Source organism: Antennarius striatus, chromosome 2 (genome assembly GCF_040054535.1).
Source record: "Antennarius striatus isolate MH-2024 chromosome 2, ASM4005453v1, whole genome shotgun sequence".
NCBI lineage: Eukaryota > Metazoa > Chordata > Actinopteri > Lophiiformes > Antennariidae > Antennarius > Antennarius striatus.
Genome location: NC_090777.1, coordinates 18,936,294 through 18,952,894, shown reverse-complemented (window position 1 = coordinate 18,952,894; position 16,601 = coordinate 18,936,294). Strand labels below are relative to the sequence as shown.

General features: G+C 47.5%; 1 protein-coding gene across 6 annotated transcripts in view; it reads right to left on the bottom strand.

Moving 5' to 3' along the window:
• Positions 1-605: 605 nt before the first annotated feature.
• rerea (arginine-glutamic acid dipeptide (RE) repeats a) overlaps positions 606-16,601 on the bottom strand; it is a 123,775-nt gene continuing 107,779 nt past the window's right edge. For 4 of the 6 annotated variants that reach the window (XM_068323668.1, XM_068323661.1, XM_068323685.1 and 1 more), the window contains 11 exons: positions 8,401-8,563; positions 8,219-8,311; positions 7,564-7,763; positions 7,215-7,376; positions 7,013-7,126; positions 5,554-6,926; positions 4,588-4,810; positions 3,779-4,499; positions 3,110-3,283; positions 2,840-3,020; positions 606-2,702 (listed from right to left, as the gene is read on the bottom strand). In XM_068323668.1, the coding sequence (XP_068179769.1) occupies positions 2,669-2,702; positions 2,840-3,020; positions 3,110-3,283; positions 3,779-4,499; positions 4,588-4,810; positions 5,554-6,926; positions 7,013-7,126; positions 7,215-7,376; positions 7,564-7,763; positions 8,219-8,311; positions 8,401-8,563 (3,438 nt within the window). In that variant the 3' untranslated portion in view covers positions 606-2,668. The remainder of the gene's footprint in view (positions 2,703-2,839; positions 3,021-3,109; positions 3,284-3,778; positions 4,500-4,587; positions 4,811-5,553; positions 6,927-7,012; positions 7,127-7,214; positions 7,377-7,563; positions 7,764-8,218; positions 8,312-8,400; positions 8,564-16,601) is intronic. The other 2 variants (XM_068323677.1, XM_068323700.1) reach the window with 1 other exon arrangement.

Here is a 16,601-nt window from a genome sequence, read left to right as displayed (position 1 = left end):
AACCGAAGAGCCCTGATGTTCCTGAGGACGGGGCATCATTTCAGAGAGCAGCAGTGGGATAATAGCTCCTCTCAAACCGACATCCTTCAATGCGGCGCGGCGTCACAGATTGCTGGTTTGTCACTCCCCACACACACAGGAGGAAACGACTCACTGATAGCAGCGCCTCAGCCGCTGTTAAATGTTCCTTTTGGCTTTGCTTTGTTTTGATGCCATTAGACCATAGCAGCCAAGAGTTGAGATTCAGTACCTGCTGCTGAGGTGAAAATGGAAGGCTTAAAAAAAATATATATATATATTGTGAGGCTCAAATCTCCTGTCAAGCAAAACATTATTTAAGTGTGAATTTCATACACGAGTATCACCAGAACAGATCGAGCTTCAGTCCCTCTGCTCAGCTGGAGATTCACATGTTACACAAGTAAAAATAGATGGAATTAAGAGCATTTTTAATTATCCGCTGCAAATAAGTAGCGAGTAATTAAAACTGTCTCACAGCAGGTGGGATTTAATACACTGCTTAGAAAATAAATGTATTTACAAGCAAAGAAAAAGGATTCACGTACGCATCAGAAGCACAAAAACAATGAAGTCGTGTCCTGTGGTGTAACTTAGTCGTTTATTTTTAATTCCACAAATTTTTCAAAAAAATTACAAAATACTCAAATGGAGAGAACACAGGACTCACAATTTTTATTATTTCTACTTTTTGTTTACATTGTGTCATCCCATGGCGACTACTCGTATATACAATAAGCTTCAAGATACCAGTATATATATAAATCTTAGCAGTCAGAATTTACATTCTGCTATTGCCGCCTTGAAACAAGAAGCTAAACCATTGACAACACTTAACATCAAAGGTTCTGGAGACACAAAAGAGGGAGGGAAAAGGCAAGGGAATCATCAGGAAACAAGGCGAAGGTGATGATGAGGAGCTCATTGTCAGAGAGACAGGAGTCAGCTGGAGATGGTGAGACAGAGTGACAGGTTCTTGTCAGGTTTAATTTTTTTTTATTTCTAAAAAGGGGGTTTGAATGAATGACAAGTGTTTGAATGTGAGTTACAGTGCTCCATGAACAGAAGTGGTCGCTTTGAGCTGGAAGTAGATTTTCTTTACTTGGTTAAAAGAAATCAAAATGGCCAGAGTGTCTTAATAATAATAATAATAATAATTGTGCACTGGCAAAAAAAATGTGAAGGCTACAATAAAATAAAAACATAGGCAAATGCACTGTTGTGACAGGTCACTCTTAACAATCAGTGGCAAACACACAAACACCTAAATGAACCAAGGCAGAAGAAATCAATGAAGAAAACACAAACATACTCACAAGCATCAACGCCCCACCCCCCACGCAGGCTGTCATGTGTTGCCAGCCCCCCCGCCCCCCTCTAGTGTCACAGTGAACATTATTACAGCCTATGGGGGGGGGTTGACTCAACCCAGCAACAAATGTTGGTGAATGGAGCAGATAAAGCAAAGGTGACACGGCTACACAACTGGCACTGACTCACCACCAGACACTCGTGTAAAACAATCCCCAAGTCCCCCTAAGCTCATAGTTAGGAATTAGGTCCTGATCATTTTTAAAAATAAAAGCAAGTTTCTGCAGTTCAGCCAAATATGTTTCTGGTGCCCACAACCGCGTTTTTAAAACCATTTCTAAAATCATTAGCTGGAAAAATAAAGTAAAACAGAATCATTCTTAGTCTGTAGAATTAAATATCGATTTTAAGCAAAAAGTTTAAAAACCAGTTGAGTGGAGCGCAACGATATAATCAGTGCAAATATTTTTTTTCATTTTTTTTTATTAATTCATGGCTTCAGTGTGCACTCCACAGAAACCTCAGTGACTGCCGCGTCACATTTTTCAAGTGTTTCAGAGCATTTACTCAAGACTTTTGAGTTTACACATTCTGACAACCTGGTGCGTGTCAAAGATGTGCTATGAAGGGATGTGGGGGGGAACAGGTCTATGGTCTGGCGTACGTGGGACTAAGTCTAGCACAGTGATGTCAGAGGAACGTCACAACTGAACCACAACTCTCTCAGAAACTGCTCATATATATAATGCCATGGTGCTCCCCTTTGAAACAAGGGATAATGCTTCAAAACAATTGGAGGCTGAAACAACTTGGTTTGGAGTCCACAACTAGTAATAATAATAATTATAATAATTATATGTTTATATATACTATTTACAGACTCAAAAACGCCATGCTGTAGCTTTTCTTAAAATTATGAAAAACCTCCAACAATGTATTAAAATAAATGTTGAATTTAAGATAGCACTTGTTATTTTTCCATAAACGGCCTGACCGATCTCATCTTTTTTTTTGTGATTTTTATTTCTCTTTTTTTTTTTTGGGATAAGCACAGTGTGTTGTTCTAGCACCTACAAAAAAAAAAGTCAGGGAAGCTTGTCATGCAGGAGTCTTGAGGACGTTGTCACTACTGGCTATATACCAAAGATGTCTTTAAGTGTCAATGTTTTGAAAAAATAATAACTAAAAAAAAAAAAAGTCCTCGACGGGAACAGAAACCAAACGTCAGAAGTTCTGTCAGATGATCCACTTGGCCTTTTTTTTCTGTTCTTCAAAACGGAACAAATCTGTAACAACTTCCTTTGTCCTGCGCGTGTCGGTCGCTTCTTCCCTCGGCGGCTTACAGCTGTTTGTCGCTTTCCTTCTTCAGGCGGCTGAAACGCAAACAACACGTCCATATTTAATGTTCGCTGTTATGTCAAAGGCACACACACACACACACACACACACACACACACACACACTCCATCCATCTGACTGTGTTCCTCCTAATCCCTGCGGCTCCTCTGACCTGTAGTAGTCCTCCTGGCCGGGCAGGGGTCCTCCGTGCATGTGGTGGTGTCCGTGGAGCCATTGCTGCTCCATCGCCAGCCTCTGGAGCTCCGCTGATTGGGCGTGCATCGCCTGCAGCTGGTGAGCTGCAGACATGGGCGGGGGCAGCCCTCCTTGTAGCTCCCGGGGGTATGGAGTACCTACAGGAGGCACAAACAGAAAATCTGGTCAGTCTGAGGGGATGGATTGATCGGTGGAACGTGAAGTCGTCGATAGGGTGAGGGCGTACCGAACACCGGGTGACGCAGCATCTCGTGTTCGTGCGGCGGCTGTCCTATGAGCGGGTTGGGGATGGCGCCGGGGGGGTAAGGGAAACGGGCCAGATGGGGTCCAGCTGCCAGCGGGTCCACTGCCAGGGGATGGGCCCCCGAACCTGGAGGACACACAAGACATTCACCACCACCTTCTGGGGGTCAGAGTCTTAGATTCAAGGTACACTCATCACAAAACATCAGACAGTTCATGCAGCAGACATTTGTGTTACACCGCTTCACGTCATCCCGTCATAAATAATAAATGCAGTGATTTAGCTCATATTTCAAGGAGTTCCTCAAGGTTCTACCCTTGGTCCACTACCAATTAATAATACATTAACAATCTTTGTTCTTTTATATGTTTATAATACAGAATTAGAAAATAAGACAAAATATCATCATTATCACACAATAAAACATTTGTACAATGAGGTTATAATATTCATATTAAAATACATATAATACAGTATTAAAAAGATGGGGAATACATCTATAAGGATGCACAAATAACAACTGTTTACACAAAAATAAATGAGATTGATTGATTACCGTTTCCCCGTCATAAATATTAGCATTAGCTTCTTGAAAAAATGTCATTTTAACATTGATGCAGACATTTAAATACGAGCAGGGCTTTCTGTTACCTTGGTGGAGGGGGTCCTGCTGGTGGAGGTGCAGATGGGAGTGGATGTGCGAGTGCTGGTGGTGGTGGGGGGTGACGTTGAACATCTGCAGCCGGGCAATGGGGTCATTGGCCACCGTCGCCATCCTCTCGGCGTGGAGCCTCTCTGCAGCCAGCCGCTCCGAGTAGCTCATGTCTGGCCTCAGCTGGGTCCCGGCCAGCGCCAGCCGCTCGCGTTCCAACGGGTTCAGGCCGGGATGCAAGGAGGCGAACGGGTGAGGACCGGCCATGGGGGGCAACGTGATGGCGCCGTGTCGGGCGAAGTGCTCCATGGGGTTGGTGGAGGGGTGAAGCGCGTCCATCTCTGGGGGCTTAACCTCGAAGCCGGGTTTCATCCTCTCTCTCAGCTCCCGCTCCCGGATCTCCCTCTCTCGCATCTCCCGCTCCCGCAGCTCCCTCTCCCTCATGGCGGGGTCGGCGTTGTAGAGGCTGGGCATGTGGTACGCCAGCAGGGGGTCCGCCGGGTTCAGGGACACGAAGAAGGGGTGGTTTCGATTGGTGGGCGACATGACGTGGGGGCGGGCGTACTCGCTCAGGGTGCGCAGGGCAGGGGTGTCAGGGCCGATGTACGGAGGCACGGCCGCGATGGTGGTGGGGGGGCCGTCGAAGGGTGGGCGCATGTGGGTGGGGCCGGCCATCTGAGGGTCGCCCATCCTACCCTCGTGAGAGGAACTGGACGCTTTCTGTGGAGGGAAAAAACACGTTTTTACGAAGTTTTATCTTTTTAAACTTAACAGCTGTCAAATGAGACAGACGGGTGGAGCCCCTCACCGCTGCTCGCTCCATTTCCTTCTCTCGCTCGCGCTCCCTCTCTCGCTCCTTTTCCCTCTCTCTCTCCCGCTCCTTCTCTTCCCTGACTTTCTGCTCTGCTTCCCTCTTGGCTTTCTCCAGAGCGTCCTCTCGCTTCTTGGCAAGTTTGGACGAAGCCAGAGGTGTGAAGTAGAAATCTGTCCGAGCACAGGAGTTGTAACCTCTGTCCAGGTGCTTGTAGAACCTGCAGTCATTGAAGAGAAGTAACGTTTAAAATTCCTCTGAAAAGAACCGCTGGTTCTGTTCTGAAATCAAAAACTGTTCCAATCTGAGCTACAATCACACATTTTTATTAATATTAAACATTAAAAACCAGTTCTTCGTTAATTCTCTCATCAGCGGATGGCGTTGCGTTAGATGAATAGACAGTCGGTATTAGCTTACACTGCTCCATTATTCAAAGGGAAACACGTTCCCTCGGCGGGACCTTGTGCAGCTACATTAACTGTTATTGAAATCCTCATTTCTATTCATTGGCACTCTGTGAGCCACACCAGCGTCAGGCAACTGCAAATATTCATATTTAGATGCCTCAGTTCGCTCACATCTCACTGTAATTAATCTCCAGCCCCAGTAATAACCAGCCAATCACAGCTCAGGGCTAATTGTGGCCTTGGATTCCTGCTCTGCTGAAGACGTTTGATTTGATTCTCACATTCGAACCTTAGAGTTTGTTTGAAGAGGCTCTATTTGTTGAACAACTGTATTTTCTGCACTATGAGGCGCACTGGATTATGAGGCGCACCTTTAATGGACTGTTTAGAATTAATTTCATATATAAGACACACCGGATTGAAAATACTGTCATCAAACGGCGCCAGGGGGAGAGTGACCCGCTCACACCGCTGCTGACTAACAGCTGGTGATGTGTTGTTGATCCTGACCTCTCTGACGGACGGCGTGATGGACTGGTGCTCGTACACGTACCGTGCTGATTGGCTGGCGTGGCTGGGCGTATTGACGACAGTGGGTTCTGGGGAGGGGCTTCTCTGTGGGGGTGGGGGGCTTTCTGGTTCCTCCGTCTCGTCCAGAGGCTCCTCTTTAATGTGAACGGGTGGGAGCGCCGGGCCCGGCCCCGCACAGGTGACCGAGGCAGGAAGTGGCATCGAGATGGAGGAGGATGGAGCGGAGGAAGGTGGGGGCTGTATGCTGGGCAGAGAGTTTGATGAGGATGGGGGGGGCCCGGCTGGAGGTAGAACTGTACTGAAAGGGTGAGAGAACGGCGACGGAGGCGGCCCATTGGGATGTGAGGCTGTTGCCGAGGGCGGCAGGGGAGGAGCTGGGGGGGGCTGATGGCTTGCTGACGGAGGGAGGCTCTGGGACTGAGTGAGAACCGGAGGCTGGGCTGGGGGGGGCTGGAGCTGCTGCCCCTGGGGCATGAGCTGAAGAGGAGGTGGGTGCGCCGATGGAGGGTGGTGGGTCGATAAGGAGCTCAGGGGCTTGAGGGCAGGAGGCGGGGGCAGGTTCGAAGGCATCTGAGGGAACGGGGGTGCCGACACGTGGGGCGGGTGTTTGTGGGACTGTGGGTTTGGTATCTGAGGGATGGGCGTGGTCGGCGGGGGCTTGATGTGAGGCATGGACATGGGGGCTGGGGGTAAGGGTTGCTCTCTGGGGGGCTGCGATCCACTCTGAGAGGACGACTGAGCCTGGGAGGGGGGCGTGTGCGACCTCTGCTGTGATAGGCCGGGGATCGGCAGGGGTGTGACCTGAGACTGACTCACAGGGAAGCCCTGAGGAGGCATGGAGTGGGGGTGAGGCAGGTGTGGGGAGGGTCCAGGCTGCAGCGGATGGGGCATGGGGGGCATGGGTCCGTGGTGTGAGCTGGGTAGCGACTGAGGTGGGACCGGGGGTCCGGAAGGTAGCGCCTGGGCCAGAGGCGAATGCGGGGAGGGAAGCCTTTGAGGGTGGAGGGACGCTCCTGCCTGGATGAGGGACATGGGGCCGGCCTGGGGCAGAGGCTGTGGAGGTAGAGAGGCGGGGGCCACCGCTGAGGAGACCTGTGGGACCAGGGAGGGGGCTGAGGTTGGAGGTGGAGGCGGTGCCGAGGCGGAGGTGCCCGGCTGACACTGGATGACCGGAGGATGCTGACTCTGCAGGAGCTGCTGCTGCTGGGCGGAGGAGTCCGAGTCGCTCTCGTTGTCCCGGGGGCTGGGGATGCTGGGGGAGGAGCTCCGGTTGTCCTGGTCGATATCTTTCGGGTCGCTGCTGAGCTCCTCGTTGATGCTGCGCCCGTCAGAGCTCTCGCCCTCCCCTTCCCCTTCGCCCTCGCATTCTGAAGGCGAGTCCGGTCGACTCAGCTCCTAAACGCCGCAGAGAGAGGCGTGAAAATCACAAAACTCAGTCTGTGCATTCCAAAGAAACACACGACTTCAGTCCAAACACTCACTTGTGTCTTGGACTTCTTGGCGACGGCCCTCTCGGGCTCCTCCGTGTCCGAGGCCCCCTTCTCTCGCTGCCGTTTGGCGCTCTTCATCGGCGAAGGAGCCTCCTCTTTAATCTTCTGCAAAGTCCAAGCAGCAGAGCCGTGAGGGAACATTTCACACAGACGGGTTCATACGGACAGGAGGCTGCCGTCAGCCTGCGTTTACCTTGCTGGGCTTCTTCAAGGAGTCTGTTTTGCTGTCGGTGCTGTCGGTACTGGCTGCACTCGGTGAAGTTCGTCCGCTGGAGCGCAAGTCCTCGTTGGTGGGCGAGGCTCTGCCATCCGGACTGGCTGTCTGCTTCTTACGTCCACTACGTAGCGTCGACATCTGCTGACGATAAACGACATTGACATCGATCATTACTTCTACCAGACCTTGAGGTAAAACAGACAGGAAAAATGACCAAAATCATGACGGAAAGCTCGTCAATACTTTCTTCCAGTGAGTGATCTGAAGTTTTTGCGCAGCGACAACACTCAGGCTTCAGCTCCAGAGAGCAGAGCCGTGGACGTACCGAGCCTCGGTTCCGTCGGGTCCTCATGCTATGCTTCCCGCTGAGTCCATCCTCTTCCTCTTTGACAGGTTTGAACATAAATGGCGGCGGGTCCACGGGCTTCTCTATGGGGGGCAGCTCGCCGTACTTCTTGAAGTGAATTCGGCAGTCTGTGCACAGCAAGATGTTCTCGCGGCCCCCGTGGTGCCAGTCCTTGGAGGCTGGAGGAAGTCATTTCGAATTGTGATACAACACTTTGGTAGGTGGTGCGTACAAACATGTCAAAACGCTCTCTGATCTACAACAACAGGTGAAAATATACGAAATGTCCTCAAGTAACTACAGTTAGTTACTGTTCTACATCCAATCAGATCAACTGTACTTTTTCATGTCTTATCTGATTTAATGCTAATATACAGTGTCTGTGTGAGTTAGCGACGTAACGCCGGTGTTATTAACCAGTCTTGTGATGTGGGATCAGATGTGCAGCTGTGTAGCGAGAGGGGAAGGATAATGAGGGAGCGAACGAGCTGTGGGCTCATTTCTGATTTGATGAAATTATCCCCGACATCTTCTGATGCCATCTGTCACACTGCACAGCGTTGTGTCGGCTCACGCTGATCTTAATCAGGACGCCCACATATAGAACCTGAGCGTTAATGGAAGCAGATCTTACTGGTGGTGAAGCAGTGGCGGCAGGCGTAGCCCTTCAGCTCCTGTTCGCTGTCTTCGCTGTCAAAGTCATCCTCGCTGGCGGAGCTCAGATCCACTGGAAGAGGAAGTGAAGCTCGCAATGCAACATTCTAAACATCATTCCAGAATGTATCCAGTTACACTCGAGGTCACCTATATACGTACAGAACTCGCTGGAAGGGGGGCGCGAGGGCGTGTTGACAGGAGTGGAAGCCGTTCGTGTCTTGATGCGGCGGAAGACGGGCTGACGGCGGTGTCTGCGGTGCGCTCGACAGCTGGCCGCCTCGGGGGTCTTCTTCCAGTAGTAGTAGAAGGTGATCAACTCCCCCTGGAACGACAAAACAAATGTTTTAAAACCTGGACGCGATGTGTGGAGAACACAAACGCAGGCATTCGCAACGGCGAGGCGTCGCTCGTCACAGCAAAGGAATTCAAGCTCAAAGTTAGATGGAGGTAAAGAAAGGTCCCTGTGAAATATTTGTGGTTCTGTTGAACAAAATATGTGCAAAATGCACATCAGCAGTCAGCAGAGTGTTTCCCCACTGAAGCCCAGGGAGCAGGGGGGGGGGGGAGTTCATGCCAGGATTTGAATCTAGCCGGGCGTGTTTGTGCTGCAGTCCTGTCTGTCCTAGGATTAGGCGAGGAGGCAAACTGAATGCAGGGATATTAGGATCAGTGCTTTGGTGGCTGCCTGGGTGGCAGCAGCCTGAATGGGAACAAAAGAACGTGTCAGGCAGAGCTCCGGCGCTACAAATAGGGAGTGAAATGGCTCCTCGCCCCTTCACTGGAAGAGTCAATTGAACTTTAATCAAACATTCGGAGGAGCACGCTCGCCGGCGGGCGAGCCGGATAAATCCACTGTACAAAAGGCTGCCAGGAAATCAATACCCAACAGAAACATTAACACATGCAATCAGGAATCTGAGAGCACTTTGCTGAGGCAGCTTTTGCATATTAACACTTTCTTTCTGGCTCCTCTTATAATTCACAGAACAACCAGCAGTTAGGGACGATTATCTCGTTTCCTGCGGGGTTTTAGCCCTCTTACTCCTCACAGTGAACTCTTCCTTGTTAGTCGTCGTCGGCTGATTTGGTGAAGGTGTGCTGTGATTGTCGGTGAGTGCTAAGTCACTGGTAATCTGTAGAACCCAGAGGGCAGCTGTCAACAGTCTGATGTTGGTGTTCAACACAGAGTTTAATGGCTATTGATTGTTTTCCTTCCCCACTTCAGCCGAGAAATTTGACATGAATTAGTCAGTGTGTTCCACTTCAAAATGCATCAATGGCTTTTCAATCACAGCTTAACATCGTCTACTGAAATGTACCAAAACAGACATTAGCATTAGTTTGAAGCTGCTTCATTCAAGGCGACGACACTGGAACAAAGTCAGTGTGAGAACGGTACTACAGACGGCTGTAATAAAACTGCAGAGGGAATTACACATTTTATTTTATCTCATGAAGCACAGAACTGTTAGCTTTTTGTTGCTTGGAGTAAGAAAGAAAAAAAACAAAACATCACAGGTCGTTGTTTCCTTCATTTTTACTTCATCTCACGAGTTTCTGACATGAAGTCACTCCTTTGACAGAAAACTGGACACAGTGAACTGAGGCCTGTTTAATTAAGACTCCCTTTATGCGGCTCTCAGGGAAATTCATATCTACCCGTGACTGTGGCATTCAGCCTTATCATGCAAAGCAGTGCTGGGAACATTTTAAGAGCGCCTGATCTCAATGAAACCTTTGCAAATTTCAGGGTGAGTTACGATGCTTTTATGGTCGAGCGCAGCGGTTGTTCTGCAGCAACGGGAAATATTTCACACGTGGAAACTGAGTAATGGATTTCAATATGGCAAACTTAAACCAGTTGTAATAGGAAAGGAAAGTTAACCTACTTTTTTTCTGTTCACAGATGCTAAGAACGGAGGAGCTAACGGTCACTCTATCTCTAGATCACTATGATGTCACCGTGTGTTTGCACGTTGATGTCAGGTTGGTAACAGAACATTCTAGTCTTTTCCTGCCTCCTCCCTCGTGAGGCGGTTTGGCCGGTGGGGATGGCGGGGCGCAGGTGCTAAGGGGGGGGGGGGTTGGAGGCAGGCGTCCTGATGTGAGATCTAATGGAAATGTGCAGATCAAAAGTGTGGAGTGGTGGCGAGCGCCGGCTCTGCTCGCCGCTTAATGACTGCTCTCAGCAGTGCCTCTCTGCCTCCTCAGCGCCGGCTGACAACCACAGCTTCAACAACAGCCTGGCAGACGAGGAAAAAGGTCACAGTGCCTCTCCATCACTTACACTGTGTCAAGTAGCATTACATTTAGCGGGGGCTAATGAAAACATTATCTGGGGCTTTGGAGGAGACGCACTGATCAGCCAGACAAAAAAACGGAAAGAAGAAAACACAAGAAACAGCCTGACAAAGTGTGAATAAAACCTCAAGATGCAAAGTTAAAAAAACAAAACAATAACTAGAAACTAGACAAAAAGAAAAACTTTTTGTCAGGTTAGATATTCAACCGTCTTGACGTGGGGGTACGTCTGACCAAGTGGCATTCCTGTGGCTGACAGAGGCTTTGATGTCTAAATGAGTGTCAAAGTGAGACTCTGACTTCTCAGCCTGTCATTACTGTGTTTCTACTCAATGACTGGGATGTTTAGTTTGTGTGCTTCATGTGAGGATTCTTAGTAAAGTTTCCATTTTAGTGCAGAATGACAGTGGCAGTAAACCAGAAATAATTTGTTGTCGCAGTGGGTAGCGCCTGTTGCCTCATAGAAAGAGGGGCCTGGGTTTGCGTCCTTTCTGTGAGGAGTTTGTGTGTTCTCCTCGTGTCTGCTTGGGTTTTTTGTGGCAAATGAGTTGGCGTCTTAATCCGGAGTGTACCATGCCTCTCACCTATAGCAAGCTGGGATAGGCTCCAGCAACGCATGTGACCCGTCAGTTGGAGAAGCGATTGGAAACGAGACGATTGAAAACATCTTGTCTAAAAGAAAAGGATGGATCTCTCCAATGTCAGTTTCTGAATAAATGAAGAGATTGGAAATAGAGAAGTGGATTGGTTTTGTTACCCAAACACCACAACGTTCCCAGACTCCTCTAAACAGTGTAGAGCAGCTCGGCGTTGCAGTTCAGCTCCACATAACATGAGATAGTGGCAGCGTAAGCTCTGTGTCATAAAGCTGTTAGAGAGCCTCCATCTGCAGGAGCTCTGTGGTCGCTGGATTAGCCCACAAGGAAAGGGCTTACACACCCCGAGTGTCCATTCTAGTTATCGCCTTTAAAACGGTCACATGCATCGAAGTGTGTTTGTTTGTGAAAAGGATGTTGAGTTAAAGATTACAGTATGTATGGCTGTGATTTCACGACACGAGGCATTTAATTTTCTGTTGCTGTGATTAAAATAAAGGACAAAATTATCAGTTTCTTAGAATAAAAGCTGACAAATGAATAAATGTTGCGTGGATACACATTTTTATAAAAATATCTCTACAACACTTTAATGATACTCTAAGACCCAGAAGACTTATTTTAGAACTTTCCGTCAGCAGGTGATGGATGAAAACGTGGCTTCATTAAAATTCGTTTATTCAGTCGTCCTCTCTGGGCCACCGCTAAATTAAATTCCTTTTTGCGAAATTCAGTCTGAGATAAATCATGAAGCCAGGCGGGGTGGGAGGGATGGATCCTCCACTGTGGTGGGGGGTGGTCCTGGGAGGGCGAGGGCCGAGGGTGCAGGCTACACTCGTGTATTTACACCATCATCCCCTCTCAGGCCCAGGCCTGAACAGATGGTTTGTGTTTTTCCTGGCAGATTTGTGACAGAGCCACAAAAGGCCCCCGCTCTGACATGAAGCCAAATGGTTAAGGCCGTTACTGGCGAGAGTGAGGAGGAGAGAACGGGGAGTGATGGGGGGTGGGGGGGTCCAGAGAGAGGGCAGAGAGAGGAATAAAGAGCTAGCAGAAGATAACAATGGGCAACGAACATTCAACACAACCAGAGCCCTTCCTACGAGCCGCTGGCTGATCTCAGATCTGTTTCAGACGGTCCAGTTTAATGGCGGCGCTCACGTGGTTCCAGAGTCCGGTGTCTGATGGCGAGTCGTGTAAACATCTATTAGTGCAGGATGAACCTGTGCTCCTCCTGCTTCCTCTGCAGCCTGAGAGACGGGGGATCGTTTCCTGATTCATTCCAGTGAGATGAAGGGGGGGGGGGGGTGTCTCTGAGCCGCATCAAACCAGGGTTCAATTAAATAAGTGCTCGACCTCTGGACTGTGTATCATTCACTGCTCGTGACGGGTCGTACCAACATATGAGTGGATTTTCTACGACGCGCCATAAAAACACGCTCGAAAATTTAGTTCAAAGTGTAATTATGCAAATATGCAGTGAGACATTGTAACACAGGCTGGTTCTCTTATAATCTAAATAAATAAATATATATATATATATAGTATATAAATTTTATATATAAAACCAACATTTTTTCTACTAATATTTTTATTTATGTTGCCCTAAGTACATCTTTCAAGTGTTTTTATTTTTGTGAAATAAAATCCTGTGGTTCTACTCTGCAGCAGTCACATGTACCTGGTACTGAGTGGCCGATGGAGCAGAGCACATGTGAGAAACGGTTAAACAGACGACCCATCCCTGCTGCGCCGAGCCTTTCTGCCAAAGAATGACTGAATAAGCTCTGCTTTCACAGGTCAGGGATGCACACGCTGAAGAATCAGCACTCCTGTTTTTTCCTGCTGTAAGCGCTTTTGCCTACCAGAGCAGGTTGGATGATGGCAACAGTGCATTTTTTTTTGCTTGTGGGGGGGGGGGGGTTGATCATGCGTGTTCTGCTGATAAGCTAGTCCCTAAAAACATGAAGCCTAGGAAAGAATTGGATTACACAGGAAGCTCTGGCTATCGTTCGCTGCACCGCCTGTGGTGAAGCTGAAGGACCGACGACTCAAAGCTGGCCGAGCCTCCAGCAGCCGATGGCGATGTCACTGCCTGAACAAGTTATATCACTTACCCAACACCAAAGCCGTTCTGTCAGTGACGGCTGCTGCCAACTGGACCGGGCTCTGGAGTGTGTAGCGGGTTAATTAGCGTTGGAATCAAAGAATTTATAATCACAGTCATCCCTGAGGGTTTTGGCTGCTGAGCTACGGACGTGGCAACAAATTCAATCTGATGTTTTGTATAGACTGTACCAGGGCAAACATCTGCTGTAAGGTTCTGTAGAGAACACCGTTAGCCATCCTGTAAAACACAGGGGCCTCATCTTTTAAAATCAGACGTGCATCTTTGGTCACCAAAATGCCTTCTAAACTACAACTGTCTTCAGTCAAAGCGCCCAAATACGAAGCAAGAATTAAAAACTCTAATGTCATATTTGTGTTGCGTCTCAGAAACAGCTGTGTGTGTTTAACACCTGCATTACCAAACAAAACAGACAGCGACGTGAGCGTGACTTCACTCGTGCGCTCAGAGCTTCATCCTTCACGCAGGTGAATCGCTGCTGAGCAAGAAAATCACTTTCACTAAACGACTATTTCACGACTAAATAATAGTTATTCTAAAAATGATTTTCCACACGACTTCAAACAAATTACACGTTTGTTAACTGTGTTGACACTAATGGTGACTGTATATTATACATATACGTACAGGTATATTGCACTTAAAAGCTTTTAATTTCCTCAAGAACCAACGGTGTGCCTTATAATCCAGTGCGCTTTATAATCAGGGCACCTTATAGTGTGGAAAATACTGTACTGTAGGAGCTTCAGTCTTTAAATAAGGAGTTTTGTTGCATTCACTCATGCCAAAAGGCATTTTGACATTTTAAAAAAGTCAATTTATATTATACTGTATTTCCAAAGTAAGAGCTAATCTTCAGTATCTTGGTCCAATGAAATGGATCCAAAACTTGAGCTTCTTAATTGGATCGATTTCCCTATTTGCAGGAAACGTGGCTTCGGTTGACAGTCATCTGTTTGGTAAATATCGTCTGTTAATATCTTCTAAAACCAGTTTTATGAAAACCCCTCCAGTGCAAATATCAGAGGCTCGGTTATCTGTGATCTGCCATTTCAGCATATTTAGTTGTTTAAACACTGGAAGCGGCGAGCTCGTGTTCCATGACGTCCTCTCTGGAGCGAAGGAAATGGTGGCAGCGAACCCGGCTGCAGCTGGTCAGAGGACACGCCCACTTCCCCTCCGGGCCTTTATGTGACTTTATATAAAGCATTCCTGAGTGTGAGACGGGCCTGGTGTGTTTACACAGCGCTGGGTGCTTACCCTTGGCACTGGCTTTGTGAGCCACACTGGTGTTTAAGGGCAGCGCCGCTAATAGTGGATAGCGGCAGGAACAGCGAGGGACTAAACCGCTGGATATCAGCCCAGAGGCGTCGCGCTCTGCAGCGCTAACGACAGCCATTTTGGGCCGCTGTAAATCTCTGAAACACGCTTCGTTTTGGATGGGTTGGCATTAAAGTAAGGAAAACAGGAGGAAAATATCTTGTGATATCAGAAGCCAGTGTCTTATTGTGCCGGTCCCAAGCCTGGATAAATACAGAGGGTTGCGTCAGGAATGGCATCCGGCGTAAAACTTTTGCCAAATCAAACATGCGAATCAATCTCTGCGCTACAGTTCCAGTTAGAGGATTTTAAAATTAGGAGGGGAGTTGATAAAGGGAGCTCTCCTCATCCCCTAAAATCAGTCTGCTAGCATCAAAGTCAGTGAGACCATAAACAAGTTTCCCCCGGTGTGATCAGTGAGGCTTTCGGGTGTCGATGTGAGCTAACAGCTCCCTGCTCCCCTCTTTTCACGTTTAAAGGACAGTTTATTTTCCATTTGCGAGGGAAAAATGAATGTGTGTGTGTGTGTGTGCGCTGTATGTTGGTGGCAGGTCTAGATCCTGGAGGAGGTCTATTACCTCCACTGCCAAGTCCACTCCCCCTCCAGGTTGAATTACATTAATACCTCCTTTATAGCCAATCAACTGGACTAGTCATATATTTCAAAACCAGTAAAAAATAATTGAAAAAAAAAAGGCACAGAGAAAACTGTATTCACACACTGAGATCTCGTCTTTAAGAGGTCTAAATTGCTTTTGAGGAATAAAATAATATCGCATGAAGGAAGTGTCGCTAAAGAGTAAAAATATTGGATGAAGAAGCAGGACGAGGGGGGGAGTGGGGGGTGTTTGAGGAGAACGGCTGACATATTCCCAGAGCAGACAGGGAAATAAAGTGGTGAGAAACATGGCAAACACCTCTGAGTCTCATCTGATGTCTGTGTCAGCAGTGCTGACGGCGCTTCAAGCAGAGAAACAGCAACGTCTGCACGGCTTCCAGGAACCCAAACGCGGATCCAGGACTAATCTCACAGCTAAGTCACACTTTGAAGTGACGTGTACGACACGTTCCCTTTGTTAGCCGTTACAGCCAAGTTCAAAAATCCACGTTCTGCAGGTTGTTTCTCCTTGTGACATCTGAGATGAACCCGCTGGTCAAACCAGACGTCTGTGTCGTTGCTGTGTTTTGTTTTCCACATGTTAATCACATTTAAATGTTGTTAATCATTGTCGGACCTGGATGTGTGCAGTGCTACTCCACGCGTTGGTGCTGACTGATTAACACTCCCTCTCAATCTGTTTGTGTAAATAATCCAACAAAAAGATGACAGCTTCTTAAAGCCTGACAGATTAAATCAGCGTCATATTAAATTAAAACTTTCTTCAAAACTGACTGACCTTAAAACTACAGAGACAGAAAACTTATAATTGAATCCTCAAAACAGTTTGAGGCACAATTCCCTGTGTCACAAATATAAAACTAATTAAATGTAATTCAAAACAAAAGTCAGGAATCAACTTTTAAGCTTTTAAGAAGAACACTTTATCAGTGACAACATAAAAGTTACTAATAATTCCTGATCCTGATGAGGGATTGTTGACACCGACTTCAGCAAACAAAGAAATCAAATTTTCCAGTTTTGATCAGATTAGGGGGGGGGGGTCTAAATGAACCTTAAAGTACGTAAAAATATTTTAAATTTATTTGTTGGTCCTGTTAGAGAAAGCACTAAGAGCTTTTCAGTCAACATTTCAGTATAAATCAGGCACTTTTACACAGTAATATATTTTTTCTCCTAACGGATGCCTGTGAGATATCTGATGTTCGTAATGCCTTATAATCCTGGAGGAACGATAAAGACTCCGCTCTGACTCAGAGTCCCATCATGACACCTGAGCAGAAACCCAGGATGAAGAGGCCTGCTCCTCGGGGATGAGTCACGCTTTAAACCATCTCACATCTGCACAACTTGTTTAATACCTGCTCTCAGAGGGTGTTAATTAATGCTCAGCATG